The 25,470-nt window shown below is 40.0% G+C and overlaps 1 protein-coding gene and 1 long non-coding RNA gene across 4 annotated transcripts in view; one reads left to right on the forward strand and one right to left on the reverse strand.

The window, feature by feature from the left end:
- LOC125461343 (uncharacterized) overlaps positions 1-4,844 on the forward strand; it is a 40,898-nt gene extending 36,054 nt beyond the window's left edge. For both annotated transcript variants that reach the window (XR_009446932.1, XR_007249478.2), the window contains one exon: positions 260-4,844. This is a non-coding gene — a long non-coding RNA (uncharacterized LOC125461343). The remainder of the gene's footprint in view (positions 1-259) is intronic.
- LOC125461336 (junctophilin-2-like) overlaps positions 1-25,470 on the reverse strand; it is a 106,416-nt gene that overhangs the window by 71,962 nt on the left and 8,984 nt on the right. For both annotated transcript variants that reach the window (XM_048550000.2, XM_048550001.2), the window contains exon 2: positions 22,046-22,862. In XM_048550000.2, the coding sequence (XP_048405957.1) occupies positions 22,046-22,862 (817 nt within the window). The remainder of the gene's footprint in view (positions 1-22,045; positions 22,863-25,470) is intronic.

Raw genomic sequence — 25,470 nt, forward strand, 5'->3', positions numbered from 1 at the left:
TATCTTTGTATCACAAAGTTATTATTAAGACTAGAGGTTCAGCGACCAATCATATGCATCCCAACTGCACAGGTGGCAGCTCTATGTAATTCAAAGACAAAGACAACAGAAATACAAGACAGCAGAAGCTTCTACAAGAGTCTTGGGCAAGCACATCATCCAAATCCATAATCGGTGTTTTACATACCTGTGCAAATCAGGAGCATATTACAGTACAGGTTTCAGAAATTACTGAATCTTTCAAAATTCTGCTCTATAGAGACATGGGCTTTGTGGAGAAAGAGAGGGAAGAAGATAGCAGGAGATAGAGGAAGAAGATAAGCATGACAACAAGCTGGAAGACCACAGTGCAATGAAGACCTTAGTCCACCAGAGTTATGTTTCCAATGCACAATATTCATTCCCAAATGTAACAAAATAAAGCATAACATTAACAGGATCTAGCTGCATATCAAAACATTGGACTATTCAACATTTAGGTCCAATCTCCCAACACCTACACAACAGCTTTCATGTCTTATTCAATAATCCGACAGCCCAACTTTTCACAGCTTGACAATATTGAGTTTAATGTATTTTGCTGATTCTTTTTCTTTTGTGAAAGCCTACTGCATGTACTGAAGTTTGTGCACTACTCCTGCCCCGTAAGTTTATTTGAAGCTAAGGGGTCTCATAAAAACAGTGGCTCCATGCCACATTCCCTAGCATTCACCAAACCATTGCCTGAATTATAGCAGGCAAGGATGGTGTCAGGAAGATTGCTTATTGCCTTACTGAGATAGTTAAGTGACCAAACTAATAGTGACACAAGGGTTTCATTTTGTTTCTACTGCTATTTTAAATGTGACAAGGGGAGCTGGAGGCAAAGCATGTAGTTCAGCAACTTTTGCCTTGCAGGCTCCAGCTGGGCATGAGTGAATATCTCTTTTGGGAATCCCCTGGGACCAGAGGCATTGCCACTTATCCACTCCCAAGTTTGTAGCCTTAAGCAGTTGAGGATCATAGTTCTGATGATCACCCCATATTGCTCCTGTCTGTGGTTAATGACTCTCACTCTCCGTGATCTCTTGCTTGTGTGTACAAAAAGGAATATGCTAAAAAACAAACATGAGAGATAATCTACATTTCACCAATTGCAACAGCCTCTGCCACCCATTAATTTTTCAAACAGTCCATCTGCTGCCTCAATGATAGAAGAGTAGTAATTGAAGTCATTATAGCGACATAGATAAGGCACTCATGACAGGAAAACACATCAGAGGACATCTTTCATCACTAACGTCTCATTTATGCAATGCAATTAAAATATTTGGAAATCCACAAATCCAGCAGCGGTGGCTGAAGAGCTGGCAGAGAATCCTGGTCACTCAATCATGAGGTTAAACAGTGACTCAAATCAATCTCTCATTTCAGTTTTTAAATGACAAAAGCATCAAATGAAATGTCTAAAAAAAGGTTCAGGAGAATATCTGTGATCCTAGTAGCCAAATGTTTTCCGTAAAGATCACAGTAAATTTAATTATTCCTTTTTTTGTTCTTTCTTTTTACTCTACTGGTGTTTTTTGTACCCCCTCTGCATTCTTGTATTGTCTATGGGTGAGACTACAAATAGGTCCCAAATTTTGGTCAGTCTTAGATTGTAGATTCTGTTCACTATTAATTCAATTGATATTCTTGTCTTACTTCATGTAGGACCTCTACAGGTAGTGGAGCAAACAGGCACCAGAGAGTGGCCTGCTAAGAACCAAAGATGCTTGCACATATGCTCAAACAGCATGCATTTATCTTACTAAAATTACAATATTGGCTAATCAGATTTCTTGTGATCATACAAAGACCACAAAGACCACATATTTTCCCCTATAAACCATGATAAGGGTTTGATCTCTGTGACATGTTAGAGTGCAAATTAGTTTTTTTTTCTAACATAAAACATAGCTGTCCCATGCTGTAATTCCACAATGAATTACATATGATCACCTTGCGAATTTCCCAAATACTGTAACTTGACACATGTTCTTAAATAAATGTGCCTACTCAGATCAGCAAGTAAATTATATGTCCCAATGGAACAATTAGCAGGATTTGAATCTCCAGCAGTCTGTTGATCAACAGCTTTACTTCCTTTTCTGGATGTATCTTTTGGTAAAGGAAATGCTACTGCTGAGTCTGAATAAGGGAAAACTGAAACCACTCTCAAATGGGAAGCAAAAATTAAACATTAAAAAACTCTATTCCCTCATGTGAAGCTACTGCCAAAGTCCACTGTCATGCTGAGGCATGGGGATAATCCACAAAATCTAGTATTCACTGGAACAAATATACCTTGAACTGAATCCATTTCGGATAGGGCAATAGCAAAATTAAAAGAAAAATTGAACTCAATGGCTCAATTAAAAAGATTAAGATTGTTCACAAGTATGCTAGCTCATAACTGGTACTTCTTAAATTTCCCTAATCATTTAATTTTTTTAAGGCAAAGGGGTCTAAAATAAGCATCACTACACCCATTTTACAACCTAAACTGGAGCAATAAGAGAAGAAAAGGTAGAACATAGAGGCCTGCACTTGATTTGCATGGCAGACAAGGCCTGTGCTATATTATTTTGTCCTTTTTCTCTGGTAGTACTGCAGACCACATAAAATTAGCACAGGCCTCATCTCTACTTTTCACTAAGGGCATGCCTTATGTCACAACACCAACTGCTGTGTGTTGCCCCCGATCCACTTTCCTACTGTTTTATGATAAACAAATTAGCATTGACAGCCCTAAACAGGCATTGCAACAAAGTCCAAATCACAAAAGAAACTTAGTACATTTAAATTAAAATATCATTCTTAGGGTGATGATGCATATATGTCTCCTCAGAGTCCACCTATTATGGGTAACACCTCCTTCCTACTCTTGGAAAACATAATTGACCAAATTTATAAAAAATTAGGGTCGACAGCCCCTGAAGCACACACTAAAATATAAACTCAGAAAGTGTTTTGGAAGATAGCAGTGTATCCCAACCCTGTGGTGCCCACCAGTCATGAGGAGCTGAAGCACAATAGCAAGTGCCATACCCACCCTCTGCAAGGACAATGGCTATGTATATAAGTGTATAGGAAAAGCAGGCACACAAAGAAATTGCTGGAAAAATTCAGCAGATCTGGCAGTATCTGTAGAGTGAAAATAAAGTTGATTATATTGAGTCCAGTGACCCTTTTTCTTTGTTTATTTCAGATTTCTAGCATCTGTAGTTTTTTCATTATAGGATAAGCAGGTAGTTGAGTAAAACAAATTCTTCCACACCCCACTGCTGGATCTGTTAATAGCCACCTTGGCGAACACTGGGAGCAAACCAATGAAGATGGCCTCTGATCTGCTTGCCTCTCTCCACCAGCCATCCAAAGATCATAAGCATGGGGCTGAACTGCAACCAAAATTAAGCAGAAGACTAATTTTAAAAAAAAGTGCATGAAGCCTATTACAATTAATATATATGTAGTCCATGTAGTCTGTGAAATTTTAAAATTTTAGGCGGCCTGCAGAATCCATGAAACAACTTAACCTATGATTGCGGCATGGAACACCCTGCACCTGAATTACTCAATGGAAATGGAGGGTTTCCCAAAAAGACAGCCCTCTTCTAGTGACCTGCATCATCACCAGACAGGAGGATTAAGCACCTTTTCTAATATTTCTAAATAATCAGGTAGTAAATTGAACATTTGTGTAGACAGTTACTTAAGTAGTCCTGTAATGAAAGCTTACATTTATTAAGTTTTCTTTGAAATTTTAAATAAATTTGAGTAATTTTGGTGGATGGGTAGAACCCAAGATCCTCCCTTCTGTTCTGAGTCTAAGGGTTAACCTATTTAACAGTGGTAAAGAATTATGGTATGGTAACAATAGGTACAAATTAACTAACTAGTTAGTCTTTATAATCATGACTACAGAAGCTAAAGATCATACACCTGTATTCATTGAAACCTCATACCAAACTTCTGTTTCACTACCTAAGAGTAAGGTGAAATCATCAGGTTTGTTGGAGCATCCTCAATATACTTCTCTTAATACACTCAACATCACCCCTTTCAGAAACATGACCTCACAATAGGAGACAGTAGCATGGTGGTAATGTAACTGGACAAGGAACCAATGGCCCATGCTATTGCTCTTGGGGCACAGGTTCAAAATCTCACCACGGCAGCTGCTGGAATTTAAATTCAATTAGTAAATCATGTTAATTGCAGGCCTATGACTGTATCAGTAGGAGTCACTACTGGATGATCCTTGTAGAGACAAATGCCTGCCTTCACAGTGAGGATACATTCCATTGTGCTGTGTACCACTACCACTTCATCCAAACTCTGATGAAACAACTAAACTCAAGATAAGAGCACAGATTTCCCACAATTCCTCAATGTCAGTTTTGGTCCTTCATCCCAATCTTGATCATATCTTCTCTGATTGGAAACATGCAGTACTCAATATGAAAGAAAGTAGTTGTGCTTGTAGGAGGTCTTTCATTTCAACCTCAGTACAAGGTTGCACGAATTCCTCAGGAAAGCATCCTACACCTATTCATCTTTAGCTGTTTTATCAATGAGATTCCCTCCATCACAAGGTCAGAAGAAGCAATACTTGCTGATAATTAAACTCAGCACAATTCACGTTTCCACATTTACTGAGGAAGTCCATGTCCATATGCACCAAGACCTGGAAAACATTAGGCTTGGGTGGATAAGTGATAACATTCACCCTGCATCAGTGTCCAGCAATAACCATCTCCAAAACAAAGAATCTAACAATTTCCTCACAATATCCAATTACATTATCATGAGTGGATTCAACATTTGGGGGCTTTGACCAGAAAATGAAATGGATCAGCCATAAAATTGCTGCGGCTACAAAAATAGGTCAGAGACTGGGAAGTTGACAATAAATAACTGACCTTCTGACTCCCAAATGCCTACTCAGTATGGAGTCAGAAGCATGGTAGGCTACCCTCCATTTGCCTAAATAAATGCAACAATATGCAAGACTCACAACACTATCCAGGGCATGTCAACCTATATGATCAGCACCTCATCCACCATCAATGCATTGTACATTGTAGCAATAGTGTGCTCCATCTACAACATGCACATCCACTGAGGTTCCTTCAGCAGAACTTTCAAACCTGTGACTATGATCTAAAAAGGACAACAGTTGCATGCTAACTCCAACCCCAAGCTTTGCCAAGCCACAAGCTATCATGATTTGCAATAATCTCATTATTTCTCCTGTCATTGTATATACATTCAAGAATTCTCTTCCTAACAGCACTATAGGTGTTATTTATGCTACATGGATTCCAGTGGTTCAGGAAGGCAGGTCAGCACCAACTTCTCAAATAAGGACAATGTGGGATGAACAACAAATGTTGGCCGAGCTAGAGATGCCCATATCCCATGAAAAAAATGAAGTAGAAATGTTGAACCGAGGCTTCTGCAATAATTTTAGATCTGCATTCCTGAATTTGCTTGCCCAGATACTACATACAAGCTCTGAATAGCATATTTGGGTGCTGAGCATGAAATGAAACTCCTTGAGAAGGCCACCGAAGAAAGATACAAAGATTTTGAAAATGTAAAATTGCTTGTGGAGCCAGAAGAACTGTGTTCCCTTGATTCCACAAAACAACACTGCCTCCTGCAGTGCCACAATGATGCCACCCGAAGGTTGCAGGAACAGCAACTCATATTCCGCCTGGGAACCCTGCAGCCTAATGGTATCAATGTGGACTTCACCAGTTTCAAAATCTCCCCTTCCCCAACTGCATCCCTAAACCAGCCCAGTTTGTCCCCTCCCCCCACTGCACCACACAACCAGCCCAGCTCTCCCCCCCCCCCCACCCACTGCATCCCAAAACCAGTCCAACCTGTCTCTGCCTCCCTAACCAGTTCTTCCTCTCACCCATCCCTTCCTCCCACCCCAAGCCGCACCCCCAGCTACCTAACCTCATCCCACCTCCTTGACCTGTCCGTCTTCCCTGGACTGACCTATCCCCTCCCTACCTCCCCACCTATACTCTCTCCACCTATCTTCTTTTCTCTCCATCTTCGGTCCGCCTCCCCCTCTCTCCCTATTTATTCCAGTTCCCTCCCCCCATCCCCCTCTCTGATGAAGGGTCTAGGCCCGAAACGTCAGCTTTTGTGCTCCCGAGATGCTGCTTGGCCTGCTGTGTTCATCCAGGAATCACATTCAAACCTTTTTCTCTTCTTCTAGCAAATGGTTCTAAGGAGTAGGGCAATATTTCACCTATGTGATCTGAATTCAGATATGAGCCTTGCAAATGGATTGTGAACACCCTATTTTACTCTCAGGAGCATCTCAGCTGAGCCTCTGGCCTGAACTGAATCTCACTTGTAATCATTCAGCACTTAATGGTAACGAGGAGAGAAAACTTCAGCCAATTTTCCCACCCAAAATTAGTTAATGCCTCGTTTATGCTTAACTCTTCCTTGAAATTTGAATTTCTTACTCAAGCAGAAAGCAACTGTGAACTATATTTTTCATTTGCATACAGCAGCAAAATAGCATGCGACAAGTATTATTTGTTACATTGAGTTTTTAAAAAAACTCAGGTCATGGGATGTGGGTTTCGCTGGCTAGGCCAGCATTTGTTGCCCATCTCTCATTGCCCATAAGGCAGTTAAGAAGCAACCACAGTGCTGGAGGTCTGGAGTTACATGTAGGCCAAACCCGATAAAAGGGCAGCAGTTTCCTTCTCTAAAGGGCATAAGTGCCTTACAATGTAGAATGAATATAGTAAAAATACTGTCAAAGTTCCAAATCAAAGCCTTGTTTGGATAAGCAACTTGTTGGAATGCTAAATAAAAGTGTAATTGATCTTTTACGCAATCTCAGTACAATTATAGAATAGGGTGGTTGTAATGGAGATACAACTTCAACAATAGTTCAAAGCAACCAATTGTAAATCAGAAGCTCTTCTTATACCATGCCTACAAAAAAAATCCAGCTGGGCATAAACTGGAGATACAAACTTGCAATTACTCAATTCATAGTTCAAGCAATCCCAAATGTAATTCTAACAGAGTTTAATGTACAGTATTTGATTTTTGATTCAGCCTGTGCTACAGCACACAGTTTTAAACGTGAAAAGAACATTGAAGATCCTCAAATGCCCCTATATCTACCTCCAATTATCATTGATTTGCTAATCTGTAAACCTGTATTATCAAACATGTATAATCAGAAATGTACCAGTAATAAACAAGTCAATCTACTTTACTATTCTACCGCTTTTTGTTTTACACAAACTTTTTCTGCTACTTCAATGTTAGTGAGCTGAAGCTTCTTGCATCTGTTTGCATTTTCAGCAGAGATGGGATGGAAACCAAATTAGTAACTGACTCTAGAGGCCAAACCTTCAATCAAAGTCAGACTCTGGATTGGAGGCTGCAGGCTTGCAATTTGATGATGCCAGCAGTTGACTGCCATCATCCCATCCCAAGTTACTTTCAAAGAGGTCAGGTCAAGGTTGGATTAGCTACCTAACATGGAGCAAAAGGCAGCTATTATTTGCAAATTAATAATTATGAAATCCATTATTACCTTGTTGTTAGCCATGTCAGCTGGTTTTGGAGTCGACTACACTAGCATCCCGCATCTGTCAACTTGATGGGAGCTCGGGGCAGAAAAGGTGATGGGTGTTGTTGTGATGGTGCAAGTGAACGACCATTCTTAAACCTGTCATGGCTGTTGGACTACGGGTACAGTTGTTTTCCATCAGTTAAAGGGTCATGCTTCAGCAGCTATGACTATTTAAAAATCAAGACGACTTAGTTGTACATAGATCATAGAATTCTTACAGCATGGAAACAGGCCTTTCAGCCCAACAAGTCCATACCGACCCTCAGAGCTTCCCAGCCAGACCCATCCCCCTATAACCCACTTAATCTACACATCCCTGAACACTGCAGGCAATTTAGCACAGTCAATCCACCTAGCCTGCACATCTTTGAACTGTGACACGAAACTGTAGCACCCAGAGGAAACCCACGCAGACATGGTGAGAACCTGCAAACTCCACACAGACAGTGGCCTGAAGGTGAAATTGAACTCAGGTCCTTGGTACTGTGAGGCAGCAGTGCTAAACACTGAGCAACCACGCCTGTTCTGGAGGTGTAGCACACCTTGGACAACAATGTGTAGATTTTTGCATTTAACAACAAATCTGCCTCTAATTCAAAGTTGGAAGTGTGCGTTCCATGAGCGATGTCTTGTTAAAAATGCATTCATGAGATGCAAGTTTGGATTGTTGTGGAAAGGTCATTGCTAATCGCTTTTGGGTTGGGGATGGTGAGCCACCTTATTCAACTGCTGCAGTCCATGTGATTTTAGAAGGGGGTTCCAGATTGCCACAGTCTGTACTAAATTCAAACTGGGACAAGTAGCAACATGCAGAGAGATCCAAGGGAAAAAGGGACGACAAATAGAAAAAAAAATAGTAAATCAACACAAAAGCTTAATGCAGAGCTGAAGTGACACAGTAATAGCCCAGCTGATGAAAAAAATCTGTAAGCTTGTACTAATACCCAGTTTAAATAGTGATTGTAGCGATTTTGTTGAAGAGATGTAGCTTGTACTTTGGTATCATGTATGTGATAAAGAAAAAAAAAATCGATTGTCTCTTTCAGAAATTTCCTTATTTCGTTCCCAAATGAAGTTTACAACAAAGAAGGAGAAATCATTTGCTGTAAGGCAAGGTGCAAGTAATTTCGGACAAAATCACCTAGTTTTTCATTTTAAAGGCGATGTCCACGAGATAAGGGCAGGAAAGGGCAAATCCCCCATCCCAATTTCATGGAACGTAAATCCTTTTCCTAAACTCTCTCAATCAGCCTAATTTGCATAACAGGTCAAACCTTTGATGAATTGTTACCTGACAGAAAGGTCAACTAGTGGGAGTGAGGAGGGAGCATGGGTCAGGCTGTTAATTATGTCAATTTGGGTTAAGCAAATATAGGGAGTGGACATTCTGACTTGTTACTTGAGCACATAAAAAGAAATACTAGCTGACACAGAGGTAGTGTTGAGTCAGCAGGTAATAAAATGTGAGGCTGGATGAACACAGCAGGCCAAGCAGCATCTCAGGAGCACAAAAGCTGACGTTTCGGGCCTAGATCCTTCATCAGAGAGGGGGATGGGGTGAGGGCTCTGGAATAAATAGGGAGACAGGGGGAGGCGGACCAAAGATGGAGAGAAAAGAAGATAGGTGGAGAGGAGAGTATAGGTGGGGAGGTAGGGAGGGGATAGGTCAGTCCAGGGAAGACGGACAGGTCAAGGAGGTGGGATGAGGTTAGAAGGTAGGAGATGGAGGTGCACCTTGGGGCGGGAGGAAGGGATGGGTGAGAGGAAGAACAGGTTAGGGAGGCAGAGACAGGTTGGACTGGTTTTGGGATGCAGTGGGTGGAGGGGAAGAGCTGGGCTGGTTGTGTGGTGCAGTGGGGGGAGGGGACGAACTGGGCTGGTTTTGGGATGCGGTGGGGGAAGGGGAGATTTTGAAGCTGGTGAAGTCCACATTGATACCATTGGGCTGCAGGGTTCCCAAGCGGAATATGAGTTGCTGTTCCTGCAACCTTCGGGTGCCATCATAGTGGCACTGCAGGAGGCCCATGATGGACATGTCATCTAAAGAATGGGAGGGGGAGTGGAAATGGTTTGCGACTGGGAGGTGCAGTTGTTTATTGCGAACCGAGCGGAGGTGTTCTGCAAAGCGGTCCCCAAGCCTCCGCTTGGTTTCCCCAATGTAGACGAAGCCACACCGGGTACACTGGATGCAGTATACCACATTGGCAGATGTGCAGGTGAACCTCTGCTTAATGTGGAAAGTCATCTTGGGGCCTGGGATAGGGGTGAGGGAGGAGGTGTGGGGGCAAGTGTAGCATTTCCTGCGGTTGCAGGGGAAGGTGCCGGGTATGGTGGGGCCCACCACCCAAGACATTTTTCCATCCCCACCCCGTCTGCTTTCCGGAGAGACCACTCTCTCCGTGACTCCCTTGTTCGCTCCACACTGCCCTCCAACCCCACCACACCCAGCACCTTCCCCTGCAACCGCAGGAAATGCTACACTTGCCCCCACACCTCCTCCCTCACCCCTATCCCAGGCCCCAAGATGACTTTCCACATTAAGCAGAGGTTCACCTGCACATCTGCCAATGTGGTATACTGCATCCACTGTACCCGGTGTGGCTTCCTCTACATTGGGGAAACCAAGCGGAGGCTTGGGGACCACTTTGCAGAACACCTCCGCTCGGTTCGCAATAAACAACTGCACCTCCCAGTCGCAAACCATTTCCACTCCCCCTCCCATTCTCTTGATGACATGTTCATCATGGGCCTCCTGCAGCGCCACAATGATGCCACCCGAAGGTTGCAGGAACAGCAACTCACATTCCGCTTGGGAACCCTGCAGCCCAATGCTATCAATGTGGACTTCACCAGCTTCAAAATCTCCCCTTCCCCCACCACATCCCAAAACCAGCCCAGTTCGTCTCCTCCCCCCACTGCATCCCAAAACCAGTCCAACCTGTCTCTGCCTCCCTAACCTGTTCTTCCTCTCACCCATCCCTTCCTCCCACCCCAAGCCGCACCTCCATCTCCTACCTACTAACCTCATCCCACCTCCTTGACCTGTCCGTCTTCCCTGGACTGACCTATCCCCTCCCTACCTCCCCACCTATACTCTCCTCTCCACCTATCTTCTTTTCTATCCATCTTCGGTCTGCCTCCCCCTGTCACCCTATTTATTCCAGAGCCCTCATCCCATCCCCCTCTCTGATGAAGGGTCTAGGCCCGAAACGTCAGCTTTTGTGCTCCTGAGATGCTGCTGGGCCTGCTGTGTTCATCCAGTCTCACATTTTATTATCTTGGATTCTCCAGCATCTGCAGTTCCCACTATCATTGAGTCAGCAGGTATATGTCCATGATGCCAAAAGCTGTGAATAAGTCTGTTCCAAATAAAAACTGAATATGACTTCTTGTTTCAAAAACTGACTATCTGGAATTTACCACAGGATGTCAAATAATGCATGGTCACATGATTAAAGACCTGAAACAAAATAAAATTGTAAACATTCTCAAAAGGTGATTTGTAGACACAGCATCAAGTTCAATCTAAAAATTATAAAAATGGCTAATCAGCAGGAAGGCACACAACCCTTGATGGAATGATTGTTCAATTTCTGAATTAACTATTTGTAAAATTAGGGATGGAGCTTATATACAGGATGTGGGCTTGATAGAACATAAGTTTCAATTTTTAATTGTCAGTTACATTGGCAGTTAGTTACTGAACGTATTCACTTGAGGGTGTTAATTCTTTTTTAAACACAACAACATAGGTCTACTACACAAAAGAAAAGTTTAGAAAGTTAACAAATTGAGCAAAACAAAAGTTTCAACCCTGTATCCAACAATATGCTTTTCAGATACTCAGTCCCAGAGAAATATCATTCTTATATCATAGATAGACCTAATGTAGCATTAGGTCTATTATGAACGATTATAAATTATGAACCTTTTGCTAGCATTCTTTATCATTTTACTCCCACATGTGCATATTCATTACTGTATAAACCTACCAATCTATTAACAGGGTCTATTTTTGTTATCCACACAAACTGGGTTCATAACTTTATTTTAGTACTGATTATTTACATACTTGCTATTCCAATATGCAATTGATTCTAAAGCAGGTTTAATGATATATCACATGATTGCATCCACTATCACGAATGTTCAAATATTGATGAAATTATATTTATTCTTTCCAAAGTATATACAATCTAAATCTGTCCGAATGGTAGGTAATACATTTTATGTTATTCTGCGTGACCTGAAGTCTAAATGCCCCCTTTCTGAAAAATTGTTTTTTTAAAATAACACCAGAACACATTTTGAGAAATGGTGATTAAATTTTTAAATCTACATGTTATATTATTCCATCAAACAACCTGTAAAATTATGTATTTTCAATATATCCAGAGCTGTAATATTCACACTATTGTGCAAAGCTTCCTGGAAGAGTACATGACAGGATCTCCCTCAACACCTTGACAGTACAAGCCTTTGCTGGAGGGGACGGGTTACGAGGGAACACAGGAGCTGTGACTGCTGAAAATATTTATGTCAAACCTATTTCCAATGTCCCTGGCCTCATTCAAGGATTCTTTGAAATACTGCTGAAAATGGTTACATCCTGATATTGCCATCCCTGGCCTGTAGACAAGTTGAGAAACTAACTAGTTATGTCCACATATAAATAAGGCTTTAGATGCTTGCAGTGGAAGCTTATGTTGCTTAAGTGAAGGTTCACTTGACAAATTGGAACAAGTGAACCTTTACAGTAAGTCAATCTGAGGCTGCCGCTGGAGGTTTACATGTTGGTTCAGTTGATGCACATTTTATGCCTAAAAATAAGGCAACAGCAAAGCAAAAAAAAGTCCCACATGTCTTTACAGTATAAATATGGGTGAAGTTCAGATATATAAAATATATCATAGACTTAATTTCTAAAAGATGTCATTCTTGTTAATTTAGTTAGAAGTGCATTTTATTAAATAAAGGGCAAAAGCACAAACCGAATCACTAAAATGAGTCGTTTCGCTATGGTTCTAGCCTTCAAGCATTTTGCAGCTCCAAGTATTCACCAATCTGATTACTACAGCCATAAAGAGAAGCCTCTGTGTGCATCTCAGTACTAACCGGGAATAGGAGCAGACGTCGGCTATCAGCTGTTGCATTCCCTTTCAGCAATGATAAACTAGCTTGTACATTTCCTTATTTAGTAACTGCTCACTGCTGACACTGAGAAACATGTGCGTCATTTTCACCCTGCTTAACTGGCCCAAAGAGACATACTGTCCAGCTATACAGACACTGAATATTCAACTAAATAGGTAGAGAAGAAATGGTGACTTGAAAGCATGGATAAATTTACACAAGAATATTATTTATGGTGACCAAATTTTGTTCTGGCTAGGCATTTATCTTATTTTGAAGAAAAACACAAGCCTTTTAAAAACAAGTCAAATTAAGGAAAAAAGAAATTTAAAACTTGGCAAACAGATTTGGCATCTAATCAAAGCCACAGTTCGCAATTCACAGCCAACATAATCAGTGTTACCCGATGATAACATGATTTCAAAAAATAAATTACTTAAGTGAAATATCTCTGCTTTCCATGTCCTAGTTATCAAAAACATAACAAATGAGAGATTAACGCTTACACTGAGCAAACAACATCATGCAAAACCATTAAACTCTCTTGGAATCTTTAAATTTAACGAGCTGACTCTGATTTGTCACAGAATAAAATGATGCACTTAGCCTGCTTCTTGTCTTTATTTGGTCTTACCCCTAGTGACCTTTTAATAAAACATTTGCAGTATGCATGTTACGAACATGGATAGCTTTAGTAATACTTGAATAATCTGCATTTCCCTAAACCTAGCCCTGTTTCTCCAAACTCTCACTCCTCTGTCCAAAGCTACAATATTTAATGTCCTGGTGTTGTTTTCCATTTAAGACCCCAAAGCACATTAAGTCACTGTTTAGTAAAATTTGTTTTTATCCTTTCTGATGCTTTCTTTCTGTCTTTCATTCAGTTTTCCTCTTAAAAGGCTTACATTAAAAACAGAACAAATGCAAAGCTGAAACAGTAAACAGCTAAAAGCTGTGTCCCATCAGTACTTGAAAAGTACACTTCCTGTCAGTTCTAAACAACACTGTTGCATAAGAAACTTTCTGAATGCAAGTATTGAGGGAATTTATAAACTTATTCACCAATCCATGCAACCAAACATATTAAATACCACTAAGCCATCAACAGTTTTGCCAATCAGAGTTTGATGGGCTGCAGTCAGCTTCAAACTGTTCTCAATTAATTAATTCAATGACAGACGTTGAGAAACATTTAACTTACAAAGTAAATAATCATTATTTATACCAGCTACTTCATAGTAATGATCCGTAAATTATTATTTGATAAACATTCATCACAACCATCAATCCCAACATGAAAGTCAGAGCAGGTATTTAGCAACTACAGCTCGCTGATTGTTCCTCTGGACTGCCATCTTGCATACCCAACACCAAATCTTCAGGCATGTTCCAAGGCAGCAGCTACACACTTCCTATGTCACGGGGAGCCTTCAACATCAGTCCAGGGGCTTGAGAATAGTCAGACAGCTACTTGGATTGGACACATTAGGATCCTCTCCTTGTAGGAGGTGAGGAGTTGAAAAATTGAGCACCTAACACATATCTCAGCTCTTTTGCCCTATTATGGGCTATTTCCCCCTGAACTGAGAGAAAAGGTGCTACTGAGTAAATGAAAGTGGATGCCACAGCTGTTAAATTGAACTGGTTTGGATTGAGATTTTAGCAGAAGGCAGTGTGGCAGTGAATGCTGCTGGACAGTTTTGGCTGCTTTCCAGTTTATATCCAATTACCAAGTTATTGAATGTTCTGAGAAAAGAATGGCAGTCTGTAAGACATGAAGAAGGATCTAGGCCCAAAACGTCAGCTTTTGTGCTCGTGAGATACTGCTTGGCCTGCTGTGTTCATCCAGCTTCATACTTTGTTATCTTGTAAGACATAAGTAAAAGTCTTTGGAAACTGTTTCAATTGACTGGTGACTTCAGAATTCAAGCAAGATATTCTATCCCATAGGTTAATGAACAACTCAATATCCCAGAATTGCATGAAGGTTCAGTAGCTAATGTTCAAAACTCCTTAAGTGAACTCACCGGTTACAACTCTTGTTTTCTTTTTAATTATCCCTTAACTGTGCCTGTTTGTCTGAGAGAGAGAGCGGGCATAATGATTAAAGAAGATTTAGTTTAAACCATAGACGTTAATTCGATTACCTCGTTGTTTGACTTTGCTTTGCCAAAGTTAAATTATTAATAATAAATTTTAATTCTGTTTAAGCTACACATTTGGTGTGTGACACCTGTTATTCATAATGTCGAGTTCAGAACAATTGGCAATTTTGAGGGTCATTGAATATTTTAATTTCACTGTGTTGCAATATCTTGTGTTAGCAAGTCTAATTTGGTCTGGCTTGCTATTCCTACATTGTAACACATGAACCATTGCACTAATGGGTGACGATGCAGAAGGAAAAATTTAAAGCTGTCATTTATCAGAATTTGCCCAAATGGATGTGTTATTTGATAGGAGTCATCAGATATTGAAGTGTCAAATGATCGTTTATAAATTCGTAGGTTATACAATGAAGTAATAAGATTTTTGCAGAACCAAATGGAACAGCTAGGCATTAATGCTGATAAGATGCAAAACTGTCACCAATATAGCCCAGAACACAAATTTCATAGTCTCCAAACATACTGCTTTCAATCTGCCTCATTAGAAAAATACAAAAGACATAAACAAAAAGAAGAGAGTCATCAGAGTTACTAAAATGTCTAAATATTCTGGTATAAAGCTTGATTTTCAGGTCGAGTTGGAAAAGTCTGAGTCAACCTTTGTGGTTCATGGATCACCTCTGAACCACAACTGTAGGATATTCTTGACCCAGAGCTGTGGGCTATAAATTAGGTTTTGTGAGCGGCAATAGAGTGCACCGCTGCTCACGAGGACAACTGCCTAACATCCAAAATAATTATTATGCCTTCCAAACATCATCCTCCACCCCCCAACTACAGCATGTGTCCATATTGCCCACACCACCTCATGCTACATCAATGGCCCCTCATGCCCCTATATATCCTCCATTACCACTCACTGTATTCACATACAGTATTCACCATGAACAGACATCAGAATCTCTTTGAAATGGGCAGTAACACAACCTCTAACAATCCTATCAATCTGACAAAGATATTTCACACTGGAAAAAAAATCTCCTTAGAAAATAGCCATTAAAAGAATTCCCTAAAATAGTAACTCTGATGTAAAAACAAATATTTATTCAGTTACTATCTGAAAAATTGGCAATGATAATGAGAACACAGCCTCCACATCTTTTAAAACTCAAGCAAGCATTTGTAACAAATTCAGCTCTCTAAATAAACCATTGCTAAATCAAGCAATTCGCTCTATTAAAACAGCTGGAATAGATATTTTTTTTTCCCCCAAGCATGCCAGATATCCTGTCAAATTAATAAAGTTCAGGAGCAGATGGCTATTTTTCTCTCTCTAAGGTTAAAGCTGCTAAAGGTTTTATTCTATTTAAGAAGATTCTGGTCATTGAAATCACTTCAGATCTTTACACCAGAGATCATCAACAATGTCTTCAACTTTGGATGCATAACAGCCCTTTTTCCATTGGAGAAAGTAAACATCTCAATGTGTACACAATACTGAGAAACAGTCAATTCCCTTTTCAGGGCAAAACCCCATGATGATTCGCGGTAGTTAAAACACATCTACACTATCATACACCATGTAAAATTAACATCTAAAACTCCTCACCAGTCTTCCTTCAACAGTCAAGGACTCTTAAGTATGCAAAACCCAAATCACCATATTAAAACAAGAGGTTGGGGGAGGAAATACAAGTTTTATTTTGCACTCACAATGGCGGGCCCAACCTCCGAGAGGTGCAGAATAACAACCTATGTCCATCCTGACCAAGGAAATAGCAACACAAAAATAACATGGAATTGGAAATGTACAGCAGATTCAAAGTGCCATTTTTAAAATTCCTTCATTTTCTGCATTCTAGAACCATGTATTTTGTTTGCATATACTTCAAATGAAAAAAAAAAAATCGGAGAATAAATTATGACAGAAACGTAAGTTGTGTATTTTTCCTCAATTATTAGCAAAGATGTGTTACGTACCAACCTTGGATTTCCTCCCATTTCAAAATATAATGAAACCCTGGCAGCACGTTTTCTCAATTCTGTCAGCATTCCAGTTGGATCAGAATTTCTAATCTACCAATTCTTGGAGAAACTATTCTTTGTATTTAAAACAAAAAATGAATCATTAGATCTTTTTAAGGAATAGTGAAGTAACCTCAACATTTAGTCAGAAATTAATTCCTTGGGTTTTCTACTTGGATTCTAACTTAAAAATATAAACATTGTTTGTGCACACATCAAAATTGACCGTGGTATATAGGCAGCAATTTGACAAAAGATTTCAACCATCAAAAAAACAGAAGCAAATGGATATTGAGAAGTAGAGTGGCAATTTCACTGGACAACTAGTTCAAGGGCCCAGATAAATAAAACCACAAGATAGAGGTACAGAATTAGGTCATTCAGTCCATCAAGTTTGTTCCATCATTTCATCATGTCTGATATGTTTCTCAATCCCCATTCTCCTGCCTTCTCCTCATAACTCTTGATCGTAGATCAAGGACATATCTATCTGTCTTCAATATACTCAATGACTTAGCCTCCACAATGCGTTCTAAAAGTTTACCAAACACTGGTTGAAGAAATTTCTTCTCATCTCCGTTCAAGGGTCATTCCTTCATCCTGAGGCCGTGTTCCATGGGTCCTAGCCTCCCCTACTTACGAAATATCTTCTCTACATGCACTCTATACAGGCCTTTCGGCATCATGTAAGTTCCACTCATACCCACCCTCATCCATCTAAAGTTCATTTAGTGCAGACCGAGAGTATTCAACTGCTCATCTAACAAGCGCCTCATCCAGGGATCATTCTCAAACCTCCTCTGGACACCCTCCCATTCCAGCACATCCTTACTTAGATATGGGCCCAAAACTGGTCACAATATTCCAAATGTAGTCTGAACAGAGCCTTATACAGCCTCAGCAGTACATCTCAGCTCTTGTATTCCAGCCTTCTTGAGACAAATGCTAACATTGCATTTGTCTTTCTAACTGCCAACTGAACCATCGCGTTAACCTTAAGAGAATCATGAATGAGGACTCCCAAGGCCATTTACAATTCAGATTTCCAAAGCCTTTCCTCATTTAGAAAATAGTCTATACCTGTATTTTTCCTATTAGAATGCATAGCCTCACACTTTGACACACTGTATTCCATCACCACTTCTTTGCCCACACACCTATCATGTTCAAGTCCTTCTGCAGCCTCTCCACTTCCTCAACACTATCTGTTCCTCCACGTGCCTTTGTGTTCTCTGCAAAACAACGTTTGCGTTCTGAGCAACAATGCCCAACGTTCCTTTGCCCATACCATTAATGTATAATGTGAATAGTTGTGGTTCCAACACAGACCCCTGCAGAATGCTACTAGTCACTGGCTGCCATCCTCAAAAAGACCCATTTATCTCTACTCTCTGCATTCTGCCAGACAGTCAATCCTCTATCCATGTCAGTGTCTTGCCTCTAACACCATAGGCTCTTAACTTATTTAGTAGTTTCCTATGTAGCACCTCATAAGTGCGTCCTGGAAATCCAAATAATCACTCCACTGACTCTCCTTTATCTAACTTGCTTATTACCTCCTCAAAAATTCTAACAGATCTATCAGGCATTACATCCCCTTAACAAAGCTGTGCCGATGTCTCCCTACTTCACCATGTATTTCCAAAACTTCAGCTATCTCATCCTTAATTATGGACTCTAAAATCTCACCAATGACTGGAGGTCAGGCTAACCAGCCTATAGCTTCCTATCTTCTGTCTCACTCCCTTCTTAAACATTAGGCAATTACATCAGCCATTTTCCAGTCCTCTGTGACCCTCCCTAACTTCTTGGAAGGTCACCACCAATGTTTCTATAATTTCCACAACTATCTCCTTCAGAAATCTGGGATATGGTCCATCTGGTCTGGATGATTTATCCACCTTCAGACTTTTCAGCTTACCTAGCACCTTCTCCTTAGTGATAGCCACTACACTCACCTCTGCCGCCTGACTCTCTTGAAGTTCTGATATGTTGCTGGTGTCTTCCACTTTGAAAAGCTCTGGGATATGGCTTCAAATCCCACCATGGAATTTATATTCAATTACTAAACTCGAACTTGAAACTAGTTTCATGGTCACAATTTTTGAGACTACCATTACTTTGCTTTGGGAAGAAAATACGCCTTCCTTATCAGGTTTGACTTACCATGTGACCCCAGATCTAAATTAACATGGACTGATTTTTAACTGCAGTCAGAAATAGACGAGCAAGCCAGAGTTCAGAGGCAATTAATGATGAACAACAAATACTGGCCTTGTCAGTGATTCTTATACACTATGAAAGGTTTTTTTTTTAAAGCTGTCTTTTAACAACTGTAGCATTGATGCCAATGTTTAAAAATGCCTGAAATTTATACTTCTTAGAATTATCAGCTTTGTTCCACTTATTCTAATAAGTATGGGTCTTAATAAATCTTAATTACTTGACAGGTGCAAAATTGACAAATAAAGTAAGTATGAAACCACAGATAATTGAATAAATTGTAATCAGTTCTTCTTCAGCTTATTTCATTTAAAAATTAAATGTGACATTTCAAAGAATTCTAAACACCACCTTTCCAGGAGACCAGGCAAAAGAATGAGCAGGACCTTGTGTCAGAGACAACATGCAATGATGTGGAGGTGCTGGTGTTACACTGGGATGGACAAGGTCAGAAGTCATACAACACCAGGTTATAGTCCAATAAGTTTATTCAAGACCCCAAGCTTTTGGAACGCTGCCTCTTCATCTGGACAATAACCTGGTGTCAGGAAAATATGCAATACACACTTTCCACTGCACGTATCAATTTATTATCTGTAGAAGTATTGAAACTGACTAAAAACTAAGAAATTCAGTTTGAAAATGTGCAAATAGTCATTTAGATTCTGACAGGTGAAATTAAGCAGAGGGTACGTACAATTGTCAAATGAGCTTTTACAATATGAAAGGGAATTTTAACTCTAGGTTAAAAACCAATTTGGAATGCTAATCCTCAATACTATTCAACTAACAGAAACAGTTTGGCAGACTGACCTATCAACATTTGGTCTCAAAAACCACCAGTCGAGCAGTCAGGGAAGTTGAGAGGTGCTGAGATTTCCACAGTTTACAAGCATCCCAAATATCTTCAAACAGACTGAAGAAGCACTCTTATCTCTCCCAGGTCCCAAGAAGATGAATCTAAAATAGACCTGCAAAGTTGTCCACTTGGTATAACCCCAGATTTTATAGAACGGTGCATCTGCACACCAGCACTAATAATTGCATCACAGTCCCAATGACACGATTGGATTCTGATTTAACTTAAGCAAGGGAATTCTATTAAATTGACCACAGGGAGAAAAGGCAGATAATTTAAGTCTCATTACATCTGGCACTAATTGGCTGGAATTAAAACGTTTCCTGTGTAATTGATGGTGACACAGAGAACATGCGCTAATTATACATAAAAGAAAATTCTGCAGATGCCAGAAATCTGAAACAAATACAAAATGCTGGAGAAATTCAACAGGTCTGGCAGCATCTGTGGAGAGATGCCGTGTCTTCACAAATCCTCTATTATGTTCAAAAGACAAGGCTTATACATTTGCAGCAAATGCTAGAGAAATTTAGCTTCTGGCAGAATCTGTAGAGACAGAAACAGAGTTAATGTTTTGAGTCTGTATGACTCCTCTTCAGAACTGAAGAAGACTCATAGTCAGACATGAAATATCAACTCAGTTTTTCTCTCTCTACATATGTTGCCAGACCTGCTGAGTTTCTTGAGCATTCTGTTTGTTGCATTAACTGTTCAATTTTCTCTAGTGATTTTTCAAGTGCATTTATGTGTATTTTAAATCATTCAAGAAAAATCTATTGTGAAGAGTAACTAAGGAAATGTATGACTAATTCATCTACTCAAACAGCTTTGTTTCTCTTGTCAATATTGTTCAATAAGTGAACAATTCCCACAGACACTTCATTCCAATTCTTGCCATTTCATTTCTAAATGTATATAGATAAATGTGCTTCCCTTAATTTGGTAATCGCATGTGTCTATGTAATCCTTACTAACAAAGCATGGTAGCTGCTGTAAAATTACAACACAGTTCTCACAAAATACAATTAAATCTTTAAAAGATTTATAGATATTCGAGAAAAGAGACCAACCAAGCCTCATTTATGAGGGCCAATTTTATTGAAGATGCATTCCCAGCTGAAAGCCTCAACTGCTATCATCTTTGAAATTTCTGAACATATTTTCTTCAAGTAAACGAAAGGGGGAAATTGTTTCCATAAAAAAAAAGTATCAACCAGCATTCCTGCGATAATCAATGCATTCATAGTTAACTAACACCTGACCTTCAGCTATTACTGTATACTGCTACTCCGTGTTGTGATACATGCATCAAAAAGGTACTGAAACAAATGTACTGGCTAAACCCATTCTTGAAAAATTTCAAATCACTTAAACTGTGAACTCTGCACTCAACAAAGACTTTTTATATGGTCTGCTTGATCAGAAGATTTAGTTGAACTGGGAATTTTACTGAAATGGGATAGAAATTTCAATTCATGCTAGAATTCCTATTGCAAGCATCTCACCACCACCTCACCCATCCACCCAATCTAAATCATGATGTTTGAAAATACCCTCAGTGATAAAGTTATGACCACTCAACATTCCAAAATCTTGGCATTACCACTGCTAGCCGCGTCAAGTGTCATTTATTTCAGTTGTATTTTGTAGCATTCTGGACTCACTCTTACTTATGTCAATGTTCACTCAATCCAACTCTCGTGCCCCCCCCCCCCCCTCCCCACCACAACGTCAGAATCTTAGCAATAGGGGGTTGAAACCCCTCTTGGCCAGTAGCATAAAACAAATAATATTGGATCACCCACCCAGTATATGTACGTAATGAGGCTGAATTATCAAAGTTCTGAAGAAGAGTCAGACTGGACTCAAAATCTTAACTCTGTTTTATCTCCACGGATGCTGTCAGACCAGCTGAGGTTTTCCAGTACTTTTTTTTTATTTTGGAATTGTTCAGCAGTACTTATAATGAGCAGCTAAGTCAATACCACCCATTTTGTGCCACAAGTTCAAGATAAATACCTAAATTCTAGATGTTTTGGGCCTGCTTACCTGGACAAGGCAATCTCTGACTTTTGCCGCGCAATAGCTGCTGCCCTTTGTGCCCCCTCCATGCTCCTTTCCACCTTCTCTCTCAGCTTGTTGGTCCTCAGTGGTATAAGGTGCTTCTTCTTGCCTTTGACCAGCACATTGTTCTTGTATTTGCCCTCTTCTTTATGGCCATCTGGGAAGGTTGTGCAGCCATAGCCATGCCTTAGGTTGTCGTGCCACTCACCCTCATACTTGAGTCCACTTGACCTCTCACTGACCCCATATCCCGAGCGCTTGTCATTCTTCCACTCACCCATGTAGCTCTCAGTCGTGGTGGCATCAATGTCAGACTCAACAGGCGGGAAGTCATCACCACTTTCGCCCAGGCTGACAGTTGAGTTGGCATCGCTGGCAGCTGAGCTGAGGCCGGCATCACTCCGGAGAAAGCTGAGTTTGCTCCTCTGACTGGACAGAGAGCTCTTGGACTCGCTCTTCCTCAGCTTGCCAAGCAGTGAACTCCGCCGGAACAGACCCTTCTTCTTAGGTTTTTGCTCAGCATCACCAGCACTCTGGAGGCTCAGGGCGAAGCCACCACGGCTTGGCCCGATGGTGGAGACAGAGGCAGAGGCCGAGACAGCAGCAGCAGAGGGGGTGGCCAAAGTCAGAGAGTCAGCTGGTGGCTCGAGTTGCAGCACAGTTCCATTACTGTGCTCACTACGAAGGGAGGTGAGCGAGGTCCTCAGTGGCGAGCGGATCATGGTGGCCATACCATAGGGAACACTTTGGCGCACTCCATATCCATGGCGCATCCCTCCTGTAAATTGGCCTTGGTATGTACCTGGAAATATAACCAGAAAATAAACATCCATTAATAGTCCACAACAATTATCACGAACTAGTGCAAATCATCTAAATAAACACTGTGGTTGAGGGTGACATCTGGTCATGACACTTGTTGCTATTTGTGAATCATCATTTTAAACACTTTTAAAGTAGTTCACCAGTTTGAACAGCTCTGAGGGCTAACCGAGAGAATAAACAGCACTATATAAATGCAAGTTCTTTATATAACTCAATACAAAGGTAGGTTTTAAAGTATAGATAAAAAACAATTTAAGTGTGTTATCACAGTACTGGTCTCCATGTAGGATACGGAAGCATCAAAGATGATATGTAACAAAGATTTATATGGTGAAATCAAAACAGAGGTTATAACAATCAAGAAATTCTGAAGGTTAGGGCTTCTGTACTCTACCATCAAGAAAGCTTACATAAACCATGTATCTAGAATGATAAAAAGACCTGACATGGTTGACATACATATAATGTTTCTGTTGAGTCGAAGCAATACATGCCTTTAATCGAAGTTGGGATTTCAAAAGAAAAACTTGACAAAAAGAGCGGTTAGAACACATTATCACATTATCGTTGGGGCAAATAGATTTGTCCAAGGGCAAGCTGGACAACTATATGAGGAAGAAAAGATACAAGGTTATAACAATAGGGTTAAAGAAAGTAAGGTGATGTTATGACTGTGTGATGCATAGACCAAAACATGCAGACACTGGATGCTGGAGATCTAAAACCAACTGTTCTGAAGAGGGGTCACTGGATTCCAAACGTTAACTGTTTTCCCTCTACATATCCTGTCAGACCTGCTGAGTTTCTGTTTTTGTTTGTTGAAGCATAGACTAGTTGGGCTTAATTGTCTGTTTCTGTACCACAAATTATATGGCCCAATTTCGCAGCACTCACTGCAGACCTCAGAAAAACAGCCTGCAAAGATTAGGTAATCCTTCTAGTTTGGATTTCTCTTTTGCCAACGCTCAAAAACAGGCATCATGGGGATCTCCAGGGACCAAACAATAGGGATGTCATTCAATCACATTTAAGAATTTTAACAGATAGAAAAGCACAGAAATTAATATGCTCTTACCATTCCGGCACAAATATTCAGCAAAGCAAAGCTGATATTAACTTGATTAAAGTGTGAAAAAGCCATAAAGAGATTGCTATAGAATGAAGTGGATGAATAAGACAGTAAAGGCGTTGGAACACAGAAAGTCATATCAATGTTAACAGTTATAAGCTTGTTAGCACACAAATGTAAAATTAGCAATATAATTTTAAAATACAAGTAGAGTACGTACAAAAATTTGAATGAGATCCGAATCAAAAATGAGAAATGTGATTATTGTAAATGATACAAGATAATAACTGAGAAATCTAGAGTAGATAATCACCTAGTGTCAGTGATAAGAGGCAAATACTCTGTTTTTATTATACCCTTTCCGTTTCTTCTAAAGTTAAGCACATGGACATCAATTTTTAAATCATTGAAGACTGATCTGGATGGCTGGCCCTTTCTACCTGAAGTTTAAATTGCAAGCAATTAGATGAGGGGGGAAAAGGACTGGGTGAGTTTCCACTTAATTTCAAGTGGTATTCACAGATGGAAGCAAAGGTAAAATCAAGGCCTATAAATCATTTGCTTAGTACAGTGTTAGTTGTTCCAACAGTACCTGATACAAACATTACCATATTTCCAATAGTCAATTTGATAAAGACTGTAAGTTCTTATGGACTTCAACCAGTCAGGTTTTAGGTCTAAATGCTATTTTATAAAAACAGAAAACAAGACCAATGTACTTTTGGTTTGGAAGTTCATTTTAAATGGCAAACTTAATTAAAAAGCCTGTTTACCTTGGCTAACGTCAGAACAGTTACCCCAATCGCAAAAGTTGTAAAATTTCAAAACACACCGATGATTCTAAAACAGTCAATTTAAGAACAGGAACAAAGGAGATCCTGATGATTGGCTGATATACCCCATTGTCATGAGAATGAATGCTTAATTGATTGAAGATCATGTGACAAACTTCAGAATGGCAAAATGTCAAACAAATGGATGATGTTGAAATTTACACCACAAACATTTAAGATGTTAATTGTACATAAGGTGGTGATGCCATAAAGCAAACTTTTGAAACCTACTCATGGTACACATATATCTTTGGATTAAAATACTGAGGTGAAGATTTATCTGTAGCTCCTCATCAATGGCATGCTACAGTCAACCAAAAGGACTTATGAAGAGCATTAATATGTAGAGAAAGGCCTGGTTCTTTTGCACAATGACATTAGAAAGATTACACAGTCACCAAGGTAGATATTTTTTCTTACCCAACAGTGAAAATCAGGCTGTACTGGAATCAATGGAATTGCCTAGCAAGTGGGTACTATGACCAACGGCCAATAATATTTGACCATTTTACTGCACCACTCAACACCAACTTCTATCTCTCTTCCCATTTTGAGAAATTTAGTAGGGAACCCTCATCCTAAACATGTTTGGCACAGCATACTGCTCTACCAATACCCTGAGCTTTATGTACAATAAAAACAAAACGGAAAAATCCTCAAAGCATTTAAAGAATGTATGTTGA

Source organism: Stegostoma tigrinum, chromosome 19 (genome assembly GCF_030684315.1).
Source record: "Stegostoma tigrinum isolate sSteTig4 chromosome 19, sSteTig4.hap1, whole genome shotgun sequence".
In the NCBI taxonomy this organism is placed as follows: Eukaryota; Metazoa; Chordata; class Chondrichthyes; order Orectolobiformes; family Stegostomatidae; genus Stegostoma; species Stegostoma tigrinum.